The 26,923-nt window shown below is 43.0% G+C and overlaps 1 protein-coding gene across 2 annotated transcripts in view; it reads left to right on the forward strand.

The window, feature by feature from the left end:
• MVB12B (multivesicular body subunit 12B) overlaps positions 1-26,923 on the forward strand; it is an 87,318-nt gene that overhangs the window by 25,876 nt on the left and 34,519 nt on the right. The window contains exons 7-8 of one of the 2 annotated variants that reach the window (XM_075060675.1): positions 7,868-7,965; positions 8,367-8,738. In XM_075060675.1, coding sequence (XP_074916776.1) covers positions 7,868-7,965; positions 8,367-8,608 — 340 coding nt within the window. In that variant the 3' untranslated portion in view covers positions 8,609-8,738. Of the gene's footprint in view, positions 1-7,867; positions 7,966-8,366; positions 8,739-26,923 lie in introns of those variants that run through there. The other variant, XM_032769253.2, reaches the window with a different exon arrangement.

The following is a 26,923-nucleotide window of genomic DNA, read 5'->3' on the forward strand; positions in this document are numbered from 1 at the left end:
GTGTCCCGTGTAGTCAGCATATGGGTGTGAGCAGAAGCGAGGTCATGCTGAATAGAGGTGCATTGTGCCACCACTGTGGGCGTGTGCCTCTCCCCCTTGCCCAACTGTGAGAGAGTGGTGGGTAAATCTACAATTCAGTGGAAAGAATCACTCACTCCCTTCTCCGCTCTCTCATGCAGGGGGGCGGCTCTAAATCTGAGAATGGTACCCCCAACGCTCAGTGATTTTTTGAGAAATAGGATATTTTAGCAGTTTGGAATGAGATGAAATACTTACCAGGCCCATATGTTGCTTGTTTTAGGTAAAGGGTCAGTGAGGATTTAGAAAGTATTTCAATATTTGGGTTTCTATGATTAGAATAGATTGTCTGGAATGAAGGCCGTTCCCTAGGTAATTCTCAGCCTTCCAGTCTTTGTTTCTCACTGCAGCGCTTTCGCCTGTGAGGTAGGTGTTGTAGCATTGCAATGCTCACATGCAAGAAAAGTTAAGAGCTATGAATAAATATCGTAGGTGTGATTTTTGGATATTGTGGAAATCTGCTTTCATGTTTTCTGTAAACTGTAACTTGAGACACGTATCCTGAGACTTAAGCACTCCTTTGACTTCTAGCCATGTGGCATGCACACATATTTTTAAGGACACACTCTTTCCCAGTCTAAATGCTGGGCTTGAAACTACTATCTTGTGGGTGGATTTTTAGCTTTTGTAGCCTAGTGTACAATGACAGTGTCCTGCACTGGGAAAGAGGTGAGAACTTTTGGTAACAGTCATTGAATGTGGAAGATGATGCAGTTTTATTTGGCAGTATTTCTATGTGGCTCTACAAATTTTGCATCACAATTCTTATGTGCATATCAAATAAATGATGGAAGTGCACACAGCACCCCAAAGCGCAGCATTGCTTCTAGTTAGTGTTATACAACATGGTTTTAGTTTACTAAATTAGCATGAGTCAGTGTTCTGTATCTTGATTGACTTCTATACCATGTTGCACCTGATCTGATTGGAAGATAAAGTCACCACTGTTTACTCTGGTGTCCATTGTGATATTTTGGATTGAATTCTGAAGCTTCCTTTGCTCTCTGGCATTGCCCCTTACAATCCTTTGTTACTTTTTATAAGTATTTGCTCCCTAACTTCAGAAGCAATTCATCACCTTCATGCAGATTGTCATTACTAATTGTTGTTTGGAACTGTTGGGTATCCTCTGGCCTGTTTGTGAGACTGCCTCTAAAATACGCACCTGAAAACTGGCCATAAGATGTGCATTACACACACTTCTCTCTTGATGGGCTCTGACGACTTTGCCTATCACGTGCCATTTTTGTTGCTGCTGTGTGTTGAATCGTTCCAAGAGTTTAATGAGTAAAAGAGCAGCTGAAGTAGAGAGTGGTTAAATCAAACCTGCACTGAACTGTTGTTGTTGTTTGATACCACCATGGAGTGTTCTGGAATTGTCAATATACCATTGTTTGAGAAAATGTTTTGCCAGAATCTGTGCATCTTAGTGCCCATCTTAAATCAATCTGGTTTCATGTGCCAACGTTCAAGAGAATTGTTTTGAAAGCCTGATTCCTAGTCTCAGTGGAGTAGGCATTCCTCACTCTCCAAAGTCCGTCTTGTCACTTTAGTAATATGGAGGGGGGTGCAACTTGTTTTGGTATGTGTGTGTGGAAATGCCAAAGAAAAATAATTGGCATTCGTGTATGTTAATGTGAGTTGCTGTTCCTTAATATAAGAGTTTCCACTAAAGTACTAATAATTACTGTTAATACCTTTCAGTGGAAACTTTCAGAGTAAACGAGCAGTGGTTGAAACAGTATTTAATGGCATGCTGCTGGCATGATAAGAATGCAAATATGCGTTATTAGCCTAATGATTTTGCTGTCGCCATGGCTGTGCGGCAACACTGTTGTGAATATGTCATGCAGCACCCGTGAATTTGGAAAGTGTGTCAAAACACAAGTTCAATTAGTTTGCTCTAATTGTGGCTCTAGAGAGTTAGTAGCTATATCACTCCTCATTAAAAGAGATTTTCTTATATGGATTAATGTAACATGCAAAGGAAAGTTTCAGAATTCCAGAGAGGAGCTGGCTTCTGAAAAGAGGTAGGCCGTAGGTTGTACAGGTCCGCAGCCCTGACTGTGTGCCATGCATTGCCGCCTTAGCCTGAGGAGCCCTGAGACTCTGGTGCGAAGAGCAGGTTTGAAAGCCTCTGAGATCTCTCTCCCCACATAGGGAGGAGGGAGACAGAACAAGGGCAATGAAGGGCTCCTAACTCAGGAATCCCAGGTCCTTCCCTTGGGACACTGGTTCTGCTGGCTAAGCATGATTCGCACCCTGCTGATCCCCCTAGGGCAGGGGTCATCAGCCTACAGCATGTGTGCCAAAGGCAGCACGCGAGCTGATTTTTACTGGCTGCCGGCCCTGCTCCACCCACTGCCTGTGTGGGTGAACGGACTCCTAGGCCGGCAGCAGTCTGAGCAGGACTGACAGCCAGGACCCCAGCTGGCCAGTGGCCGGAACCCCAGACTGGCAGCGGGCTGAGCGGCTCAGCGTGCTACCGGTCTGGGGTTCCATCCACCAGCCCCTGCCAGCCGGGGTCCCAGCTGCCAGCCCTGCTCAGCCCGCTGCCATTCTGGGTTTCTGTCAGGGCCCCTGTAAATGTAAATTTTATTACTGGTATGCGAAACTTTAAATTACTGAAGACATGGCACGCCACTTCTCAGAGGTTTCCGACCCCTGCCCTAGGGTGTGTCTGCTCCCAGCACAGACTCTCCCTAGCTCCGTTTGAGCTAGCGTGCTAGCAATGCCAGGTTGTGGCAAGGTCGGTGGCATGGGCTAGTCACCCAAGTCCAGGCTCACCTGACCCCCTAGGTGTGAGCTCAGGTGGCTGGCCCAAGCCGCTGTCTGTGCCGCAACATCCACACTGCTGCTGTTAGTGCGCTAGCTCGAGGAGAGCTAGCAAGAGTTTGTCTCCCTGGATTGGGAGTCGCGCCGCCCAGCTGCAGTGCAGACATCTCTTATGAGCCCTGCCAGGAAGGGTGAGCCAAGAGCCAAGGTTTGACATTTCAGTGTAGAGCTTGCTACACAGCAGCAGCTGGCGCTGACAATGGCTGTCCCTCCCCGTGTCCTAGAGCAGTGAATGTTCAGCTGAGTCTGCATTCTTGCCCTGTGGGTGAGTCACAGCGCTGGCTCCCTTGGCAAGCCTGTGGCTGCGTTCTCCACACAGTGCAGAACTGCCAGCACCACTGCTGACCACTAGCATTGCTGCCTCCCTCTCTGACGCACGCAGCAGTGCAGCCAGGGCTCTGCACTGGATAGTAGCAGCCTGGTGAACTGCACTGCCCCGTCTCCAGCCCACCTTTGCCAGGCACAACTACTGAGAGGAAGGATGAAAGGGTCAGGGGCTACCCTAGGACTCGGGAGACCAGGGTTCAGTTCCCTGGCCCAGCACAGGCTTTGTGAGTGACCTTGGGAAAATCAAAGAAAATTAGAAGCCTTAAAACCTTTGAGGAGCTGGGCCATGGTATCCCCACTCCCTTTGCTGAAGGGCATTTAACAATCATAGCAACACAGACCCCAGTTGTGCACTGCAAGGGAGCCCATGTCCTTAGTCAGGCTCTGTGTGAAAGAAACTCGACATCTCAGTAAAAGTCCGAGCCTCTGGACTAACATGAATGGAGTTCAAGAAACCTCCCTCAGTATGGCGTCTCTGAATAGGACCCACAGTATGTTCAGTGCCTGCAAAGCTTTCCTCCTGTATTTCTAATAAAGGGATTATACCTAATTCCTGTTTTGCTGTCTGAACATGCTCTTCCTTCCCGGGAATGGGGTGCAAGTTCTTCAGCTCACAGGTGAGCAGCTGCTAATGGGTTAAAGTCTAATTGTTTAAATCTTCTAGGCTTCCCTCCCAGTTCTGTGATAATTTGATGAAGAACTTCACCCTAATTAAATATTCAAATGAGGAATAAGTGTCAATATGGCTTCCTGTTGCCTGGAATGATGATTAATTGTATTCAAAACTCTAGTGGCCACTGTAATCTAAACCGAACTGTTGTTCTTGGTTATTTCTGCAACACATTTGCCATGTTTTTGTTTTAAAATTTAAACTAGTAATTGATTTGCCATATGCTACAGAGCTGCACATGCTTTCATGATATGTGTTTAGGAACTTGGGGAGTTTATAATTGGGATTTTCTTGCTTTTTTCAATGGCAGCCTATTTTTTTTCCTTCTACAATGCAAAATGATTTGGCTTTCACAACCCATAAGGAAAATTCATTATGCAATCAAGTTAGTAGGTATGAGTTATATTGATCATGGCCAAATGTTTGCATTAATTTAAAATAAATTAGACTGTGTTTCCCTCCCCCTCCCCTCGTGTGTCACATTTTTTTTTTTTAGAATTTAAAGTTCTGATCTTGCACTAGAAATGCCACTATCTCCTGTGCTGTAGTCTTGAAACTCCATTTCCTCCTTGGAGAGGCCCTTAAATACTCCAATCCCTGCACCAAGTTTTATTCTAAATGATGAAATCCCATTTGTCTATCAGAAAGAATGGATGCTCACAATAGAGCCGAGTGAACAAGGGAGAGAGAATCCAAAAACATTTGTGTGTATTTGAAAACTTCCTCTTATTAGCCAGTGCCCATGATTCAGTATTATTAAATTAATACCCCACTAACATTTGAGGTGCCATCACTACACATGGACATGTGAAAAAAAAGTTACAGGCTTGAATGCTCACCAAAAGCAAGTTTCAAATTGTAGGTTCAGAGTTTAACTTTGGTGTATTTAAGATTAAGAATAAACTGGAGATGATGCTGAGATATGAGCCAAGAGCTGGATATGTGCTTCTCTACTGCCATGCTCAAGTGTACGTGAGCTGAGTCTGTTTGAGTCAGAGCAGTTCATTTTAATGACGCTGGTGAAAGATATACACCATCTTAGCGTATGGCACTTATGAAACCTGGTGCCTGGTGTGAATTGCCAGGAAATTGTGGTGATAGTCAGGTACTTTGTTCATTTGGGTATGTCCCAACCCAAGGATTGAATGAAATTCTTATTTGAAGGCTCTTGGCTATATGGAAGGTCACGGTATCAACAACTTATAATTTGCTTACACAATGTACACTATGAATTACTCTGATAGACCCATCATTTTTAGCCCAGTTGGTTGCTAAGATATGCATGTCCTGCCTCTGGAGTGTGGGCTGGCTCTGTCTTTTGAGGTCGTTTGCTGAAAAGTACTCTCCCCATGGAGAAGATCCAGCATTTCTGTCAACAGTCGTTGTTAATCTCTGGTGACTTCCACGTGCTCTGTACTCCTGATTTCATCCTGCTACAGGAAGTCTTTACATTGTGTTGCTCAGAGATGTGCCCTTTGGAAGTCTGACTTATTTTCTCCCTGTGAATCTCCCTTTGGGGTTACTGTTTATGCACATGGAAGAAGAGAACGGACCCCAACGTAAACAAGAGACATTCAGGCATCCCTCACTGTTAATTGTCTGGATGACTCATCAGTAAATTCCTGGTCAGTTTCATTAAAAACGGAAGGAAAAGTGCATAATGCATAGAACTGGTGTAACTGGGCTGGGGCTGGTACTGGCAAAAAGCCCCCACCTGGGCAGAGTTTTCAGTAGAAAACTGTTGGCTAAATTTGAAAATGTTTTCACGTGGCCTTTTTGGTTATTTGTTTTAATGTTTACTTGGAAATAGGTTTGGAAGTACACACTAATTCAAAGCAATGTTATCCCTGAGGTTTGCAACCATTATCGTTGTTTTTAAAGCTGTTTCTCTGGTTTGTAGGAGTGTGTCCTGTTTTTAAAGGTAGCTGTTTTCCAACAAATATTTAGTAAATAAAAATTCCTTGGCTTGGAAAACAGGCCAGACATTCTCTGCTGGAAAGTACATGATGCTTTTCCCCCTCTAAATATGGCATTTGTGATGGGGAAAGCACTACCTTCTTTTCTGGCAAATGGCCATCGCAAAGTATCTTCCCTTGTTTGTGTAGCTTTTAAATGTATGAAATGGACAGCTGCTGCCTCTTCCCTTCATGCTAGACTAAGTCTTTGCTGTGAAGAGAGAAGCATCTTCATTACATGTGGCAACTGGGTCCAGAAGATTAATGATAACATTTAATAAAAATTCACACAGACCTAGAATCAGCAGTAGAAAATATAGATTTAAATTAAAAAGGAAAAGCTTGAATCTCCCATCAAAGCATATAAATCTATAGCTAGCAAATATCATCTCCTAATGAAATGTATTCTGTAACTGAAGGGCTTTGGATGAAGCTGTCTCTCTAGTTTAGTTTAGTGACCACATTAATTGAATCAAGTACGAAGACTGGTTTAGGGGACAAAATAAAATCTTCTTTCTGCATTCACTTAGACATATTAGGTGGCAGGAGAAGTTGTGAAAATGGCCTTTTCATATTCCACCCAAGGATAGTACATTGGAGAGTTGGTCAGTTTGCCATTAATAGAGAAGGCCTGGATGGTAAGTAGGATCCAGCACAGGATTATGAAGCAGATGTCATGGGGCCATGATTCCCTGCCTGGTTTCTTGAACAGGGAGTGCGAGGAGCCACAAGGAGCATGGAACCTAGAAACTTACCCTCGTGAGTTAGTGGCTGTCAGATTGAGGATTAGGTTTTTTCCCTGTTGCCAAACAGCTGGTGTGAATAGTTACACCCCCAGACTCCAGATTTTGAAAATCAACTGCTTGCAAATGACCACAAGACAGAGCTTGCATTTCTGGCCCTGGTACCTACTGGTACTGGGGCTCTCTAAGCATCACTTCCAGCTCCTGGCCTGTGGCAGATGGGGATTCTGGGAAACTTGCCTGCATTCTCTAGCCCACTCTCTACGCCATTCCCTACAGCATGTACGGTTTTCTTTTAATAGTTCATAAATGCTGAGCTATTGAAATGTCCCTGACTTCATTTCTGCAGGCTTGTTTTATTTACAGCATGTGCTGAAGTTAGGGCATAACTAAATTTTTTAAAATGGGGGGAGGAGGAGAAGGAGGATCCTGGTGTTGCTGCCCCTGCAGCCATGGCCTGTGCTGCTGGTGGCCATGTGGAGCTCTGCGGAGCGTTTTCCTGGGCAGGGTTTCGTTGGTCTCTCAAGGGCAGTATGGAAAGGGTGAGGTGGAAAATGCAGCTGCCCCTCTCCGAGTGTGGGGCTGGAGGAAACCACCTTGTACATTTGGGTTCTGTTTGGAGCAGTCAAGCCTGAGCTGCTGAGGGGAGGATGCAGTGGGCTGTCAAGTTTAAAAAACATCTGCCCAGGGACTGTGTTTGTGAATGCAGCAAGGTTGCAGTGCTTTACCTTACAGATAAATCCAGACCCACAGTTATAATAGACATCCACTGACTGCTTGAAAGATACACATTTAACTCCTTCAGTGCCTGCCTGCAGACTGTTAGTACTGCGTCATGGGGACACCTCTGTAAAGTCAAGGTGATGCTCATAAAAAACTGACAGCTGCCCCATGCCCCTGCCATGCTGCTCTTGAGGGTGAGTGGGTGGCTGGGTCTCCGTAGCAGAGTCACACTTTGCTCTCTTTGCTGCAGCTGCCCGTGAATGTGCCAGTGCTGGGCTCCTCGCCCACTGAGAGCTGGACTGAGATGCCAACACATTTCACTTAAGCTGCTGAACAAGTCGGGTAATAATGACCGAGTCACCAGTTCTGTCACTTTCCTGTGATTTGGGCCCACTCTGCCTTTTGCAGGCAGCATTGCCGTTGCTGTTTACCACTTGAGCTCACAGGAATCATCATCAGTTTAAGGAATGGGGTGATAGCAGCACTTTCTCCTGCTCTGTAGTAATGTCATCTCCATTCCCCCCTCTCTTCACTAGGCACATATCTCTGACGCTTCCCGCGAGCTTTCGAGGCAAAAGTAACAACTCCCGACTCGACTTTGAACACCAGCACTCAAATCTATATGCCATATCAGGTAAGCTAGTGCATGCAGTAATGACTCTTTTGTACTCTGCTCTGTCAGTTAAATCAGAAAGTCTAACCAAATGAAGCAGTCCTGGCTGCATAAAATGGAAAGAGGTGTGGGATCAATGCACTGGACTTCCAAGATTTCTGTCACTCAAGCATCAGAAACATGTGGGATGCAAAATAGTTCCAGAGAATGTTCAGGCACAACTGTTACTAACAGCAAGTGTCATTGTTCACTGGAAACAATGGAGCCAGGTGGGAGTATGGGTGCGAGAAATGGGATTTCTAGGTAGTTTTTGTCAGTCTAACACCTCTGCTTATCTTTTTTCCTCTCCCCTTTGCCCTGATCCTTACCTTACCTCCTCTTATTTACCTCATAAAACCAATCTCTTCTTTCCATATTTACAGGACACTTCTCTCTGTGTGATAAGCCCAGTTTCTGCATAGACAGTGCCCCTGTTTCTTCCCATCCCCACCCAAAAAACAAACAAACCCACCACATACGGAGTAAAAGTAAAATAACTGAACTCCTGCAGACTCAGTGTGTCGTGTGCGGTCATGGCATAGAATTTTCTCACCACCTCTGGGATAAATCAAAAACTAGACATTGTTTGGTTTTAAGGGTTTTGTTGCTTTTAGAACTTCTCTAGCTTTTTTTTTTTTTTGCATACTTTATTTCCCTCCATTATCTGCAAACTCCAGAGTGGCCTTAATCTCATTTTCTTCAGGAGCACTGGGGCCTTTCACGATCTTTCCCCAGATTTCTTGGATATTGGAGGAGAGAGGCACACCAGAATCCCAGGCACTATTCCTGTATGTAATGTTGAGCACATGTTGACTCTCTAGTCAGAAAATAGCACCATTTGCCATCTGGGGCAGGCCTACAGATACTAGAGCTAGTCAAAAGTCTCCAAATTTCAATGTGGAAAAAAAGTCAATGAATATTTTTCCTGATTTTTTTCCTCACACTAGCTCTAGTGTGCATGTTAATGAAAGAACAATTAAAATACATATGTAAGTACCATGAGCAGGAACGAGACCGTGCATGTGTATAAATGAAAATAACCAGCGAGTACAGCATATCTTGGTTCCTGCACACAACCCGTCTTAGTACTAGGCCTAAAGCTCGGCCTGTGCTGACACCTATGCAAACCCATTTCAGGAGAACCTTTGTCTACAGATTCTTTATTTCTGTGGTGATGTTCAAGCCAAAAAACCCCACAAAAATGGCCATACTGGGTCAGACCATTGGCCCATCCAGCCCAGCATCCTGTCTTCTGACAGTGGCCAGTGCCAGATGCTTCAGAGGGAACGAACAGAACAGGCAATCAGCGAGTGATCCAGCCCCTGTCATCCAGTCCCAGCTTCTGGCAGTTGGAGGTTTAGAGACACCTAGCGCATGGGGTTGCATCTCTGACCATCTTGGCTAATAGCCATTGATGGGCCTATCCTCCATGAAATTATCTAATTGGTTTTTGAGCCCAGTTCTACTTTTGCCCTTCACATCATTCCCTGGCAGCCCAGCTTGACTCTCAGAACCCAGGCTGGAATTGAATGGCTGCTGCTAGGAGGTTGTGAGGGGAGTTTTTATAAATATAAAATCTCACAGAGCCAGCCACTGTGCAGCCAAGAGCAGTGTAGTCTGGAAGTCATTTGCAGTCCACAGCAACAATAAATGGAATGTTCCTACAAACTACTGAATAATGTTATGTATTATGTGCCAAGATGGCATTCTTTATGTTAGCTGTCTACCTACAGGGGGGTGTGTGTGTGTGTAAACACATGTAAAATCATATTCAGCACTAACAGCTACAGTTCAGAATAATATCAGACTTCAATTATTTTCTCAAAGTGCTTTTCCTAGACTAATTTCAGGCCTTTAAAACTGTTGTGATAATCTTGGTGAAAAGCTAATTAGCCTTAGTGTTCCTTTAATTGTGTCACTTTCACAAAAGAAGGAAAATATCTGGCTTTAAAATTTATTGTGCCAAAATGTGGCCAGGATATTGGCTGCCTCACTAGATTCTGGTGGATTTACAGATCTGATTGGGACCCCAGGAAAGCCAGCCATGAAGACAGTGGGTGTAAGATAGAGTAGGTAGTGCTTGCACATCCTAAGGGAGGAAAAAGTGGCAAACCTGTGCCATCCACAGGATCTTTCTGTTAATGATGAGTGACACTTCTAACATAGGAACATGGCATTAATTCATGTACCATAATCAAATGGTTATTTGAAAGGTAATCGCTTGCTAAAATTGCAGCTTCAGATTCCTGAATATGTGGAATATAACAATGGCATAATTCATGTCAGGCTGGTTTTTCTCCTTACTCTTCTGCCCTGATAGATTTGGCTATGTAGGGAAAGCATGTTCTTGTGCTCATATCACACAGTTCTAGGGGGAGGAAGGGAAGGTCATGAGTTCTCACTTGCTGACACCTCGTGAGCCCAACAGGCGCACGCAGGCAGAGAAGCAATATTTCTACCTGAAAGCTGCTGGAGAGCCCCCTTGGTAGTAGGAATTCCTGGGGACTTCTGCTTCCGGCAGCAGAACGAGCTTGGAAAGATGACCTGTTTTATACAGACCCTGAATATTTCACCAGATGTTTACAGGCAAAGTGCAAAACAAGCCTATAAAACCAGGCAAAGCAATAGGCCTCAATGTCTGCACAAGTTTCAATCAAACTATGTAACTTTTTTTTCAGACTGCCAATCCTCCTCCAGGCATATTGTAATACAAGCTGCAGTGCTTACATCTGTTGTAATGGCTATTGCAGCTGTGAAATATTTCCACAGAAAAGGTCTAGTAATGTGAAACATCCTGTGCATTGGCAGGAATCTTTGTTTGCCTTCTGACCATTGCTGCCTTTTCAGCAGCCTTGATTAGCTGCTGTCTGTGACAATTCCCTCCGTGTGCTTTACATTATAAAGGTACGTTTAGCATCAGGACACAGTGGTAGCCATTCAGAAATTTCCTGTTCTGTCTGTGTAATTTGCAGTCAGTCGGTTTTATCTACATTACAGCATTAGTGTCTTGCTACAGGACTATGGTAACAGGAAATTTACAAATGTTACACACCTAATTCCTCTGCTGAGGTCTAGATTTGCACAAGTAGGATACTGATTGTGACATGCTGCGGATCTTGCTCTCGTTCCTTGCAGTTTAAGAGCTCGTGTCTAAGGAGAGACCGCAGTAGATATTAGCAATGAAGCAAAGTCCTTCAAAAGAGAATGGCTAGAACTGTTGAGTGGGAATCAAAATGGACTGACAATCAAGGCTGGCCTGGGAGGAAGCTTATGGAGCCTGGATGTTTTATTGGGCCAGTCAGCATTGGATTAGAAGGAAATACTGTGTCCCCAGCTGCTTATTGGGGTTCTGCAAATGCGGCCTCCTGCTTCGGGCTGTTTCCACGTGCTGGTTACTGCTGTGTGCCAGGCTCTCCCTGGATCCTAGTGCTATTGAGGAGCAGAGCAGTATGCTGCAGTGTTTGAGAATGTCCAACACCTTTCACTGGGAGTCTGAGGCCTCACCAGTTGCTAACTTCGTAGCGTTCCCGACCTGCACACATGTGAACCTGACTTCCCGTTCCTTTTCAGTTGGTTAAAGGTAATTCTGTAACTGTTTACAGGTAGCTGCATTGTTCTTTCAAGTCTCTTAGCACTAGCAGAAATGTAGTACAGTATCTGGACAATTTAGTGGGTCCAAATATTGGTTTGCTAAACAGTCAATGGGACAGTAGCAGATAGGCATCTGTGAAATCTGCTGCCTCTCTGACCACCTGTTAGCTCAAAAATGCCTTGTGAAAGGGACAATAACAGGGCTTTCCCCTGAACCACAGAGCCAAGGAAACTCTGAATTAGCCATGTTCCATATTCTCCCAGTGCAGGGTTCTGGCATTCGCCTGTGATATTCTGAGACCTAAAACTTCATTCAGGATGATTATCAGTAAATAAAGGATTTAAAAAAAAAAACAAAAAAAAACTCTTACAAGAAAGTTGTAATGAGCAAAGACACCACCACTAAAAGCCAGGAAAGTCGGATTGCTTTCTGTCATAGTGTCATGGTTTTCCTTTAGCATAATCCCAGACTGATTTTACTTTTCTGTCCCATTCTCTCTCTTGCAGCCCTGAGTGACACATTGTGTTGATGATTTGTCATTACCAGGCAGTCAGTTATTTAAAAATGCCTAGTTTATAAAGGATTAGGGATTTACTAAGCACCTTCCAAGTGTGGCTTTGCCTGCTGCATCATGATTGTGACCTAAAATGTATAACAATAGCTAGCAGAGTGGTAGAAGGGAGATGCAACGTCCTTCTTTCGCAGGTTAAGCCAGTCTCTAACCACTAGGGCTTCCTTTGCAGCATCTGCTGCTGGTCGCTGTGGTAGACCATGGACTAGGCCAGATGGCCCTTGGGTCTGATCCAGTCTGCAGTCCCTGTGTTCCTATCCAATCATTTGACATTAGCATCTCTGAAAGCTTGCTTACTGCATCTTTCGTAGTGACCAGTTGTTCAGGTGAAAGCCTGTGTGGTACAATGGGCCTTTCCTGCCTTTGGTAGTTACAGTTCATGTGGCATTAGCAGCGCCTCCAGAAAGTTGGCTGGGAACTGCTGTGGGAAAGTTAGATTGCCTAGAGAGAAATCCTCCAGGAGGATGGAGCCGGCCTGTTGGGTTGTACTTTCATTTTCCAGCCCCCTGCGGAGGCCAGCTTATGTGGGATACTGCTCATTTCTGCAAGCTCCTGTTAGCAGTGGTACAGAAGCGATCGGTGGCTAATGCTGCTGATGGAGAGGTGCTGGCTCACTGAAATGGGAGTTGTTCTTCTCACACAATTCTGACATCATCCTAGGAAAGCAAAAGCAATTCCAAATAATTAATGATTTTTGAATATCTGCTTTCCTCACATTGCAATTTAAATTTAGTCCTCATTTAAATAGCAGATGGGCAGGTAATCAATTTCATAATATGTATAATTATCTTCGTCATCCATATTGATAATTTCAGCCAATTCTTTTTAAAGGAGAGTGGAAGGGAATCTGTGTATGTTACACCAAAGAGGATAAAAAAGAACACATGTGGTGCATGTTCTGAACCTACCTAGCCAGGCCCTGCCCTCAGATGGTGTAAGTTGGCATGACAACATTGGGTCTGTAATAATTAAATGACTTCAGATCCATAATGGAGGTGAAAATAGAGCTGAAAGTTGTTGGTTAGTTGGTTGGTGGGTTGATGTTTGGACATTTTCACTCTCAGCAATTAAATGTTGGGTGGCAGAAAAAAATAAAAAGAGATTCTTGATTGCAAGTTAGAGCAATGAATAAGTTAATCTTTAAGATTTGCTGTACGTAGAAAAATATAGACCCAGATCTGTAATGCTGCTCGGGGAGTTCCCTGTACATAGCTCTGGTGCAGGATCAGGGCCTCTGTCTGGAATCACTTTGTTCTTCTTCTTCACACAGAAGATGTATTTTCCCCACCATGTCGCACCTGTTTTTATAGCCAGGATTATTTATGACTGGATCTGCAAAGAGTCTCATGTGCTATTGAGAGCCTGGCACCAAACAGCGGATCGAGTTTTATTCGCCGTATTCAAATGGCCACCCATTAGGACAGGGAATGCCTCATTCCAGACAGACCCATCGACAAGTGCTGCTCAGTATTTTACAACATAGTCCTTTTTCATGGCCTTCAATTTAATTAAGATGTTGTGACTACATATTGCCTTCATTTCAGAGCTCAGCATCCCTGAGCATATTGCTTTGGCTTATCAAAGCCACAAGGACAGAGAGAGAGAGCCCTCTCATGCAGCCGCAGATAATAGCATACAGGGAAAATTCCTGAATGAGGTGAAAAATTATTTATAATAATGGTGCTCAAATAGAGGGGAAATAAGTCACTTTAAGGGTATATAAATTTGTATGATAGTGTACAAACAGCCATAGCTCGCCGTGTCTCACCATCTATTCCTGCAAAGAATGAGAAAGCATCTAGCATAAAGAAAAATATAATAAGAAAACTAAGAAATGAATGGGCAGGGCTGGAGGATTGATCGCCCGGTGTATTTGTATATCCTGATGTAAAAGGTGCTGCTGACAGGTGGCCAGGTTTTCTCTGTATAAAACCATGTGTGTGCTGTCTGGGCTGTGCAAGCAGCCTTGTTTCGATTGATGAATTGCCTGCTTTCTTGATTAAACCTTCCGTCACTTAAGAAACAAAGAGCCTGTGTTTGGATGGCAGAGTGGGACATGTCACAAAAATCTGTCTGCTTTACCTTTGTGCAGATGTTGGGCACAGACTGTAACATGTATTATTAAAATGAATGTGGCATTTACTGTGCATTATTTCTTTCCTGGGAGAAAGGACCTGTAAATTATATGCTAATAATAAGCTTTAACCCTTTCAGAAAGTAAGAGATTTAAGAGTGCAAATATTCCTGCAGTCTTCTCTAATTGGATGTGCTTTAATACCACTGTAGCTATCTCAGTGAAGTTAATAAACAGTGTGTTTCAGACCAATATGCTGATGCCCCTTGGGGATCTTGCCTCCAATAAGTTTTCTGCTGTGTAAGTGCCACTGAAACATAAACCTTTTGAATTACAAGATACTCCACAGAAAGCCCTCTTCAAATTCTGATTAGAGACGGAAGACATCTGCCTGCTCAAATAGAGGCCTGTGGTGGGACAGGTGAGAGTCAGCCATGCATAGGACACACAGCGCTATCTGTTTTAGGAGCTTGGCATCCCGCTGCCCAAATTGCACCAGCTTTTAAAAACTAGCATTCAGTCCCTGAGGAGCAGAGGTTAGCATGGAAGAGTGGCAGTGTATTGTGCCACTCACCAATGGCTGACCTGGCAAAGCCACATTCTGTCAATTATTTGTGATTTCTGAGAAACAATTTGCTGTATATTTAGGCAGTTCAACAGGACACATAATCATAGCTAGTGATCTCTCTGCTAATCCAGTCATGGCAAAGTCACCTCTGGTGAAAATGACTGCATAGGATTATCATTTATATTTTATGTGAAATTCCTCAATAGGCAACTTCTGAATCACATTTCACACAAGCTCAGTTTGTACACAACACTGTGTCATGCACCCAGATGGAAATTTATCTTTAGATAGATAGATAGATATGGCACACACCAGATGGATCTTCATTAAGCAATGCTTGTAGCTTTGGGGGTTTGAACACTTGCTATCATGGTGTCCCTATAAAGACAGTATTATGCAAAATGTGGTGGACACTCTGCACAGGAGCCATCAGAATGTGCATATCATGTAGCCAAAGTCCCTTTGTGTGAATTTGAGAAGGACATAAACTTATAGAGATCACTGCAGCTGATTTTTACCTCAGCCAAAACTCTGGTTTCAGTGAGTGAAATCCTGCTCTTGTAGATTTTTTGTTTAGAAGAAACCTTCAGGTACCATGTTAATAATGATTTGCTTTGGACACAGCTGAGTTTGATGCTCTTGAAGGATAAAATATGAGAACTGCTGGTTGTGGAAAGGCAGCAGAAAAAGGCAAAGAGCACTTTCATACATTGTTGGTCAGATAATTTCTAAAGAGCACTTGCCAGCTGTCAGCCTTAAGCAATTAAAATATTTCGGTGCTGTCCTTTAAAACAGATTAAGTTGATGTCATTGTGGTAGCTAGATGGACGGTGTCTGTCATGGTGTTAGTCTATCACACAGAATCCAGAAGTGTATTGCCTGCCATCAGTAGCAGTAAGGGAAGAAATGACTAAATAAACCTTTTTTTTTAAAAAAAATAGGGATAAGAAATTGACACCATTGCTAAATGTTACATTTGCAGAAGGGTTTGATTTAGTTACAGATCCCCTAGAAATCCACATCCATGGAGCCAGCATTAAAAGTATTTGGTAAGCGTGCTATTTTTAGTAATTTGATTTATAACTAGATCCTTCAGAATTCTGAGATGCTGGGAGTTCACAACAAATCTTGATAGCAGTTATTTGTTGCCTAGACCAAAACTCACACTTCAGAATGTTTTATGCAGTTAGAGCACAATACCTGCATGTGAAGTGGGTTGCAACTAAGTACCAGTCAGATATACACTATTTCCTGATTTTTTTCTGATCCCCATTTTTTCTTTTCTTCCAGCTGGAATCCTGGATCTAATTGCAGTTTTCTAAAAATGCCCATTTCTAGTCCTGAATACTTAGAGGTTTTATGTTTTCTTTGTTTGGGGATTTTTGGGGTGCCTGGGGAGGGGCAGTTAACTGAAGATGAAGATCTCAACCAGCTTACTGTAAAGACACGCTGTGCTGTAGATCAGAGTTGAGATGGAATAGATCTGTCACATCCCTGAAAAGAGGCGCGTTATTCTACAGATTTGTTTTACAATTGTCTATGAGAAAATGAATGACACAAGCTCTAGCAGAGCTGAAATCCTTTGTTAGGCAGAGAACGGTTTTCTGCGTGCCTGACTTGTTTTATAGCATCAGAGATCTAGCGAGCTCCCAAGAAAGCAACACTCACAATTGGAAGGAAGCAGCTGCACTTGCCATTTTTTGCCCCATGCATCACCTGTAGGTGACCCATTTGGAAGGAGCCACGTAATAGAGCCGCAGGGGTGTTTCCAGTCTATGCTGTGCCTGTTTTCTGTAGTGCTCACACAATCACTTGTGCGATGTCTAGTTTCTCTGACTAAAATACATGTGAGAGGACAGTAAACACTCACTAGCCAGATTCAACTGGCAACCCCGAGTGATGGTCACTAAATGCCTGACAAGTCCCCACAGCTCTAGGAGGTGGGATATTGGCAATCCCCTCATGGCTAGCTTTGGTCCTTCTGGTGCTGGGATGCCTTTGGTTACTGCATCATCTGAATTCTTGAGACATCATCCGTGGGTGAGGAAGAGAGCAGAGCAAATTCTGAAAAAAATGTCCATAAATCCTAATTCCAAAAAGGGCCTGGAGTTCCCTGCACTCTCCAGCATCCTCCTCATTCCGTGACCGTCGTGAGTGACATTTTTGTTTGAAAAAAAATCGTCATAATTCCACTTGGGCCCTCTCTGGGGATGATTGTGGACTGATGAGCCATCCATTCACGTAGCAGAAACAACTCTGTCTGTGTCACTTAGATGACTGCTCACCTTGCACAATTAGCAACTTACTGAGAGCAAATTGTCTAAGCAGCCATCTCAGCAGACCGCGGGCCAACAGCCCATAGGGTGACACATGTTCACATAAAGCATTCGCCAAGACACTTCAAATGCCAAATGCATTGAAATTCGTAGGGCTGGAGTCTCCAGTCTACTAAGACCTGTTTGCACAGCACATGGTGGCCTTAAAGCAGCCAGAGATTCCACACGGGACAAGTCCTCATTACAAGGGGAATCTGTGCTGCTGGAGAACTGGTCGAGCTAGCGTAGACCCTTGCCGCTGGGGTCGGGGCAGTGGGGAGCTGAGCTCTGCTATGCCTGATCATCTGCTGGCATAAGGGACTTTGCACCAGCACTGTGAGTTAGAGGAGACACCTGCTGCCCCAGCGTATGCCAAGGCTGAGCAGGCCTGAATCAGGGAGCTGCAGCTTGCTCCCTTCAGCTGCCCCTGGCTCTGCACTCAGATGTAGAGGAGAACCAGGTCCTTAGTCTGGTCATAGCTAGTTTGGAAACAGACCAAGGGGCTAACTTTGCCCAGTTGTTTACTGTGAATTGCCCCAGCTCTGCGGAGGATAGAAAGCAGCCAGTGAAGCGCTAATCCAGCTCTTCTAGCTTCTGCCTCTCTCTGAGGCTGTCCTTAGCTGGGGCAGGCTGATGGTCTCGCTTTGGCACCACGAAGAAGCCCACACCCCACTCACTAACCAGAGTCAGATTCCGGAGCAAGAGCTGCAGTTATCTGGGCAGTGTCATCCGGGTGTTTGCAGTAGGAAGAAGTTTGGAAGCTTCGATTCAGTACTGTGGAGGGAAGAGAATACAATCAGATTTAGGTATACGTGATAATCCCAACACAGCTCTACAACTGCGAGTGCCAGAGACAGCAAAGACATTGGAAACTCATCCTATTTATGATCTGGGGAACCACTGAAGCAAATGGATTCCTGAAATAAATGCCAAGTTCCTTTCCTGGCTGGATAATGGAGATCCCCCTGGCAATGGGTAGCTATGAATTCCCTCTGCCAGGTGTGCTGCAGTTTATCGGGTTCTGGGAACACTTCAGGCATCGGTGGAACGTATGCTCTGAAGGAAAGAACAGCCTTGGCATTAGCACAGGAATCAGTCTGGCTGTAAGTGTTCAAAACTTTTTAAATCCAGTGATCTTTGAGTGAAACTGCTCAGATACCCCGGTGATGGGCAGCCTTTGAAAAACTTGGGTGGGTGGATGGATTGACAGCTGCCTCCCTTTCTCTTCAGGGGACATTTGGAATGGAAATAAAGCATACCGGTCTAGCGGCATACAGGTCTGGAGTCCCTGCACAATAAAGGTTTTATTCTGCTCCCACATGCCTTCATCCATTGTGAACAGTTTGACTTCCCACAGCCCATCTCTGTAACACTGCTCTGAGTGCGAAACCTGCCTTGTCCTCCTGAAACTCCTCTGAAAGGGTTTGCCAACCCATTGTCACAGAGCGGCCGGTTTGTAGAATAAGATCCCTACAAAAAGTTCAGCCTTTGACTGCTTTGCTCTCTGTCAGTGCCCACTTTGAAATTGCTATTTGCTCAGAGGATTCGGGAGCTCATTGCGTACGCCACATTAAAAAAAACTTCTTTTTAATTGGTTTTCCAGATTTAGAAAGAGAGGAAAATTAAATATTTCATTACATTTCCGTACTCTGTGCTTTTTTCCCTTTTATAAAACGTCAGGTTATCCATGCCACAGTACTGCCACGTCTCCTCAATATACATTTGGTTAAGGTATTGTATCTTTTATATGCATATAACGAGGACAGACGTTTTAATCAGAGGTTAGTCATTTATTTTTACAAACTATTGTTTTGATTCATCATTTTTGCAGATAATTAAATGGTTCACTTGGCACAGTGTGTCTGCTGTATTAAAACAGGTAACTTTGAAAAAAGAAAGATGCTATTCTTTGGATCACTGCACAAGAATTGCTTTTATCTTCATCTTTGAACATAGTTACTGGTTGTTTTGCATTACCCTCTTATGTTCAAGTGTTTGAGTGCACTCTGCTCTCTAGAGGTGAGGCCCTGTGCTGCATTTTGACATCCTAGCTTTTGAACTCAATGCATCTCTCCAAGAAGAGAAGCAAAACCAAATTTAAATTTGTGGCACTGAATTTTAAGCAGGAAGGTCAGTAATAAGACTGGTTGTGACATTAGCAGTATGGCTTGGGCTCTGCATTGAAACCTCCCTGGGGCCAAGATTAAAGTCAGCCTCTGCCTTTGACCTGTTTCAATTTTCACCCCTTTGGATAGAGAGAGTCCTGGGCAGTCTTCAAGAGTGTAAAAGGTTCCATTTATTGACAACAATTGGTGGAGAGAGGCTGAGGTCTTGTGTAAAAGGCTGCACATGCATATTTCAAAAAGTAAAATCTCATTTATTTAGACAACGCATAGACATGTATTTACTAAGAAACATGAGAGAGCGAGAGAGAGAGAGTGGACTTCTAAAATCAGTTCTCCTATTGCATATGGTTTTCTATCTGCTTGCTGATGTGCAGTAATGTTCTGTGTCCAGCTTTAACAAAAAGTAAGTGACACTCTAATCAGGTCAGTGATCAGCTGGTAAATAGTGGAGCTCCAAGGTCTGCTATTAACAATATTATTTTTCAAACATGTAGATTTTCTGGTTAATTCAGTGAAAAAGGAAGGGTTTTTTATGTCAAACAGCTACACTTTGGAGGCTCATTTTTGCTTAGTTATGCAAAACTGTAAAAGCCTTTGCTACAGCCCTGCTCCCTGTTATGTTTCTCTCCGTAGCTACATCTCAGCTAATGCATGAAGCCGCAGCTTTGGTGTGAGTGCATAACTGCACTCCTAATGTCCATATCCATTTTTATAATGTCTTCAAGGGATTGCCTGCTTCTCTCTCTTTGTCCAGGGATTTATCTTGATACCGTCCTAGGCAATCTCTGAGCACCTCATAAGCACTGACACATGAAAATAATAATAAGCTCCCTGTCCCTCCCAAGGTTGCAGGTTTATAAGGTTTGGTTTGAGGGAAAGCTAACTTGAAAAGGTGGCATTTTGCATTAAGTTCCGAAGGTGAAGTTCCGAAGGTGATGAGGTCATTCTTGTATCTGAAGTCGAACGCCAGTTCCTGCACTCGCATAAGCCTACCTCTATTGACTGACAGTGCAGTTTTTCCAGTGCATCATAGTTACAGTGAGGCACGGGTGGTGACCATGGAGGCAACTGGACCCAGCCCGTGGAGGGCTCTGGTTGTTAGGACGGAGACCTTGAACTGGACTCTGCAATCAGTGGGGAGTCAGCGCACCAGCGTGATGTGCTCACTGCAACTCATGTTGCTATGCAGACAGGCTGCTGCATCTTGTACAAGTTGCTGGAGGAATGAAGCCTTCAGGAGTAGCTGCAGTGTATTTGTTTTGCTTGTATGTGTACCATAGTTTAATTTTTTTTAATCGGAAGCTGCTGTGTAGTTTGGATATTTAAACAGTTATTAACCGAATGACAATTAACAGATTGCATAGACAGATTTTCTTTTGAAAACCTCTGAAATTGAGTACAGTTTGCAAAACTATCACGGCATAGTAATGACAATAAATTTTGATTTCCCGGAACTGATATTAGACTCCTTATTAAACTATGTGCATCTGCTTTTAATTTACTCCAAATAATTGGAAAATGCAATGAAGCTTTCCAATTAAAGCACGGCTTTATGCTGTTTAATAATACCCCCATAATATTATAGCTTGTGAAGTGACAGGTGAGTTGGTGTATGAATAAAACATAAAGGCAGCAATAAGGGACAGAAAACCGGAGACAGTTGTTGGGGATTTTAAATGTTGGATGTAATTTGCATATATTAATCTCTTCTTTTCAGCCTTATCAGGCGTTCTTCAGTATTTGAAGTTAAAATAACGTTGACAGGCGGGAGTACGCTTAGTTTTTTCAAGGATTTATTACTTGTATAATTTCTGATCTTTAATAAGCAGATATGACTGATCCTCATAGTTCTATAGAAATCAGTTAATTGTTCCAGATGGCGTGTACTGATTATGCAAAATTACTTTTCACACCATTTTTTTTTTGTGATAGAGTTCGGAGTAAAATTAAATTTTTTATAGCCTTCTTATCGTGCTGTTTTACAGTGGTTTTTGCACTGAAGTTGAATTTAATCTACTCTATTACATTGACCAGCACAGTTACTCTAATGGAGCATTTTGTGATTTGACAAAGAATAATAGAGCACATTGCTCATTGTTCGTTACTGTGCTGCTAATAAAAAGGAGTTCCAGTGTAGAGAACCAGGCTGTTGTTTATGAAGAATACATAATTCACACCGTTAAAAATGCAAAATTATTACAGGGAGATGTTCTCTCTCTTTTGGGTAGAAGATCCAGGCAGAACAAATGAAAATAGCCTTGTTGCTACAGATTTCACCTAATAAAGAAGGATTTTTTTTTAATGACTGGTGCAGTTAAATTGTGTGGAGGTTTTGTTAGGAGAAGCAGTCATCCGAGTGGCATGCTCTGAGCCCTACTGAGAGGTGTCAATGATGGTGTTTTCCCTGATTAACGTAATCTGGATCACTCAATGGCATAATTTCATAATTGAAAAGCATTTATAAAGGTTGTTGGGTTTCATTTATCTAATTGAAAGCTGTTTATACAGAATAAACCACACACAACCCTCCCCCGCCCCGTGCTAATAAGGTTATTGTGATTCATTTCGAATGTTGACTAAACTGTCAGATTATCATGAAGAGCACGGCCCTGGTTTCCCTTCAGAATCAGAGATACTGGCATACGTAGCAGGATTGCTGCCTAGGCACCCCGGTCTCCCTTTCCCTTTGGCTGGCTCTTCCAGGAGCAGGGGGGATGGAAGCAGGGCAGCAGGCTTCCCCCACGCAGCTGGCTGGTAATGCAGGTGGCTGTCCCCTCCCTGTGGAAGTTGGACAGCACCTGGGGAGGTGCCGTTTACCTTTACAGCCTTGTCATCTGTCCAAAGTATCAAGTAGCGCAGCAGTTGTTCAAAGCGCACGGTTCTCATTCATACTCACTCGTCTGCTGTGGTAGGTTTGTCAGAGAACAATGCCAGAGTGTGTTTAACTTTCTTGTTACTTTTCATTATTTGTCCTATGCTCTCACCAGCGGGACATGAACCTTTTCTTTTGGTGGCTCTGATCACCATGTTTTATATGAATCGCATTGACGTTGGTGGGCGGTAGCTGGTTTTTCTCTCCATTTGACAAATTTTAGGATGGTGGTTTCTCTGTTTTTGTGTTGTTTTAATTATCGTGCCTTCTATCAAAACAAACAGCCACATCAAGCAATGTTCTCTCAGCTCTGAGTCAGTCTGCTCATTCACTTCTGATGTGGGCCACCAGTGGGAGCAAACAGTATTGGTTTTTTGTGTGGTCTGAAAATAACATTGCTTTTTATTACACAGGCCAAATTTGGGCATAAAATCCTTAACTGTCACCTTTTAGACATTTATAAAAAGGCTGAAGGTCATGGTTGGATTTAATGAATCTTACTAATCTTTGAAAAGTAAAGCAGCAAATGTTTAAAAAATTTAGTTTATAAAATTTAATTTCCCAGTTAAATTAGAGAATCAGGGATACAGGAAATGGTCTTTAAAAGAGTGCTTATTTTTAATTCACTAAAAACAGACAAGTAATTAACTCAGCTATTAAAAGGCTTAAAATTTCACTTGTCTCTCCTACAACTGGAAAATTGTTTTGTATATAGCTGTTATATGTCGGATTAATGGTATAAATCAGAAATGATTAGAAAATATTTGTTCTAATGAAGTAATAATTTGATAGTAATGCTTTTCATCAGCATAGCTTAAGGCTACATTGAGTGGACAGACTTTATGTGGATTCTCTAATTTTAATCTTTAAAATGCTATCTAATGTCTCATTAAGACTTGCATATAATGTATCTTAAGTACAGTCATTAAATATAGTTTAGGGAGATTTATGTGCAGATATTGCTTAAAGATGTTTTAATAGGCCCATTTACTCTGATGATATTAATGATCTCTTAACACATATTAAGCTTCTAAAACTAGAGGTATGACTCTCACAGTGAACAAAACAACTTAGAATCTGCAGATGGATTGGATAATCCAAGAAGGTTGCTTTTGTTGGTTATTTGTAATTGGTTCCTCAAATATTCACTTGAATCTGTTTAACTCTTTCAAGGTCTGGCAGTGGTCTCACTCATTTTTAAAGGTGCTTCTGTATATTTTCATGTATTCCTATCATATACGTTACACAGGGCCTTGGCAAGGTCATTCAGATCCCCTTTTATCATATGTTGTATTTCCCAGACATGTTAGGGGTTAGCGGAGATGATTGTTTCTCATATAGTCATATGTGACATAGGGGACCACACTTCCGCACCTCCCTCTGTGAATATCTTAGACCTTCTGCAAATGAACTGTAAAACATTACACACATTTGTTCAGCTCATAGCAACAAGAATATATTTATAGAACTAAATCAGGTATTCTAAAAAATAGACCAACACAGACCATTTTCTAAAAAATTCTAAGCCTTTGGTCATTTAAAGTTTGGATGCAAAAATTATGATTATGCATAAGTAGCAAAATCTGTTCATTTCAGTAATGTCACTTTATTTCCAATTCTGAGAGTTATTGCAAAAAAAATTCTCTTGTTTCAGTTGCTAAATTCTCCTATTTAAAAAAAACCTTTCTGAGTTCAGAGACTTTTATAATTACTAAATTGGTTTGTTAGAAGAAGATAATAGCCAATTTCTTCTTTTCATAATTGGACGTTTGTGCCCTGTAGGCTAATGTATGCACAACCCTTGCATACACAATAAGCTGTGCATTTGAAAAGCCATAACTAGCTAATAAGTGCTCTGGTGTCATCAGAGAGTAATGGTTTGCTGATTAGCATAATTCATGACAAATGGTGGTGTGGAATTGGTGGATTGGTTTAGTGGATGATGAATGTATCGCAGCCCAGGTTGAATCCTGCCCAGTAGGCTTTGCTGGCTGTCAGCCCTTTTGTTCTTATGCAGGTAGAGCTCATTAGTCACCGTGTGAGGGTGGCAGCTTACTGCACAGAAGACTTAATAATACAAGCAACTACGGTGTCCCTGTTTTCTTTAAGCGTGTTCTCAAAATCTGTTCTTCCTATCTAGCCAGTAGCTTGTTCTTTAATTCTTCGACAATGCAATAGGCAGAATTCTATTCAGACTCACCATTGATGCCAGGGGCGTCTGGAAGGTGTTCTAGCAAAGCACCACTAGGTATCAGTGTTGCTTTTGCAACAGAGAGATGAATTGCTGCATCTGTCTGAAATATTTTTGTGGGCTATGGGCTGTAAATGTTCTTTTTCCTTTGAGGGTAGGAAAGATGCAATAGGCAGCCATCCATGCTATGAGACGGGTGCGTTTATCTCTGACTTGATTAATCAAGGTTGATTTGCATTCACAAATGAGACTGATAAAAATGAAATTACCTTTTCACCTTTAGTGAGGCGGGGAGGATTTCTAGGGTGTCTTTCCTTTAAGTGATAAGCTACTCCTTTACCAATAAGGATGCAAATCCTTAATTTGCATTAGCAAAAGGGGCTAATTATTATATAGATAATTAGCATCTGGAAATGAGGATTATCTTAATTACAAAGCACAATTTCCCTAATAGCTACAAAACTGTAAGTTTGATCTGTGTGAAGACTGGTGACTATTATTATGTAATTAGTAATCACATTAATGGTGTGGAGTATTTAGATATAATTTGCATATGCAAATGAAATTTACCTGATAGAAATATGTGGCCCTTCTAATGACTCAGAACACTTAAAAATTAAAATGCTTTCAGAACTCCAACTTCTGATTTGCAGTTTGCTGGTACTTTAGGTGACTCTCCCTCTGCGAGGAAGTGTTAGCACTGGATGGCATGGGTGCTTGTGTGGGGCCAGAGGGCCCATGATGGAGAAGGATGACGTCACTACCAGGAAGCCATTGTGTTCACAGCCCAACTCTGGGTCACTCCCAGCATTGATTTTCTCTGATCTTTGAAAATCCACCCACCTACCTCCAAAGTAATATGTCCCTGCAGCCCCCCTCTTCCACCATTCTTCCTCTACAGCTCTCGGCAGCCCCTTGTACATTATAGATGTGGCAGGACCCTGCTGACTTCCTCTCTCTCCTGAACTGCAGGCTGTGTTCTTTTGGGCACTTGTCAAGGTTTGTCCTCCACTGAGTACATTCTACCCTCAGGACTGGTGCATACGCTTCTGGATGCAAGTGTCCAGTGCTCATGGACATGCCTGCTCTGTGAGTGTGAAAGATGTTGGTTGCATTTTCTTTGCAGTGCTGTTTATTCACACAGCTGTAACTTTGGCTCTGGTGGGACAGGACTTACACGCAGACTTTTGTGGGGAATATTTTTATAGTCATTCTTTCCAAATGTGAAGAGTCGAGACATTCACAGAGACACTTCGTAGCTGTAAACTGTTTTTAATGGTTATAGAAATTTGAATATGAATGAAGCTTCTTGGTGGGTGGGGTGGGTATTCTGAAGTCTATTATCCGGAGTGCTTTGCCAGTTCATAGCTGCTTCATGGGCATAGGATTTCCAGGCTCTGGAAAAAACTGTCTGAGGTGAGCATGGTTGTCTGAGTTTGACCTGTCTCCTCTTTTAGCCTCTAGACCTTTTACGACATTTCTTTGCATTCAAATTATACAGGCTCTAACCCCATCATATGGGCCAGGCCCAGCACCTTGATTGGAACCCAGAACCTGCAGGATAGGTGCTCTATTCTCCCAGGCTTTTCCTTTCCTGGCATAAGAAAGGGGTTGGAATGGCACCATTCTGGCCACCCCAACAGACTTTTGCTGTGGCATCTCACTTTGTCAGCCTCATTGGATGTCTCTTGCGCCCTGATAAAGTCTGTGTGTTTAATGGATGGAGTGTGCCTATGCTTGTTGTGACTGTTTGTTTTTTATTTTTACTGCACCCGTAAGTGTGTTGGGTACTTACAGGGTAATTAGAAATATTAAGTCCCCGCCATGAATGTCTTCCCGTGGGATTTTGAATAGGATGCTATGAGTGAGGTTGCACACACGAGGCGGGGGAGAGGTGAGGAAGGCCAATACAGCCCACGTGCATTTGGATTGTGCACATAGGGACAGTCAGGAGAGCAAAGGCAAATCAGCTGATGGTGAAAAGTCAATGTGCGCAAGTGAAAGCTCATTAGCCCTGGTGTGGATGCTCTTGTTCACGAGTGAAGTGTCCTTAGTTTGCTCTAATATAATCCTTCTTGGGAGGATAATGTTAAAGCAGTCTGAGGGCTCTCTACTCCTGAATGTGAGTGTCCACAGAGAGGGGGTTGACGTCCTTTGAGTTTTGGCTTCATGCTTTTTAATCGATTCGCCTTAACTTTTCTGCCTGTCTCCACACAGAGGCGGCTTTAGTGCTGAAGATGGGGCAGATGGCAACATGTAAATAAATAAAACTCCTGTTCTCCTGGGAAGAGGGTCTGGGTCTCCCGGCTGCATGGCAGTCCAGGCCCATGCTAGCCCAGGAATGTTTCTGGACAGGTCACAGACCAGCTTGCTTTTTAGCAGGATGCTTCCCACCAAGGGATCATTTAATCCTCAGTGCTGCTCTGGGGGAAACAGGTTTGGCTTTTCCTCTCGTTCACGTTTGCGGAAGCCTACCTCTGTTTTGACTGGCTCACTGTGGCATGACACTTCCAGGCGGCAGCCACTCCGTTTTCTCCCAACAGCCTGCTATACCATAAACACTAAATAGCATGTACACTTTCGAAGATGAAATCCTCCAAAATAAAGCCCTACCAAAACAAAACGCTACAC

This window comes from Chelonoidis abingdonii, chromosome 24 (genome assembly GCF_003597395.2).
Source record: "Chelonoidis abingdonii isolate Lonesome George chromosome 24, CheloAbing_2.0, whole genome shotgun sequence".
In the NCBI taxonomy this organism is placed as follows: Eukaryota; Metazoa; Chordata; order Testudines; family Testudinidae; genus Chelonoidis; species Chelonoidis abingdonii.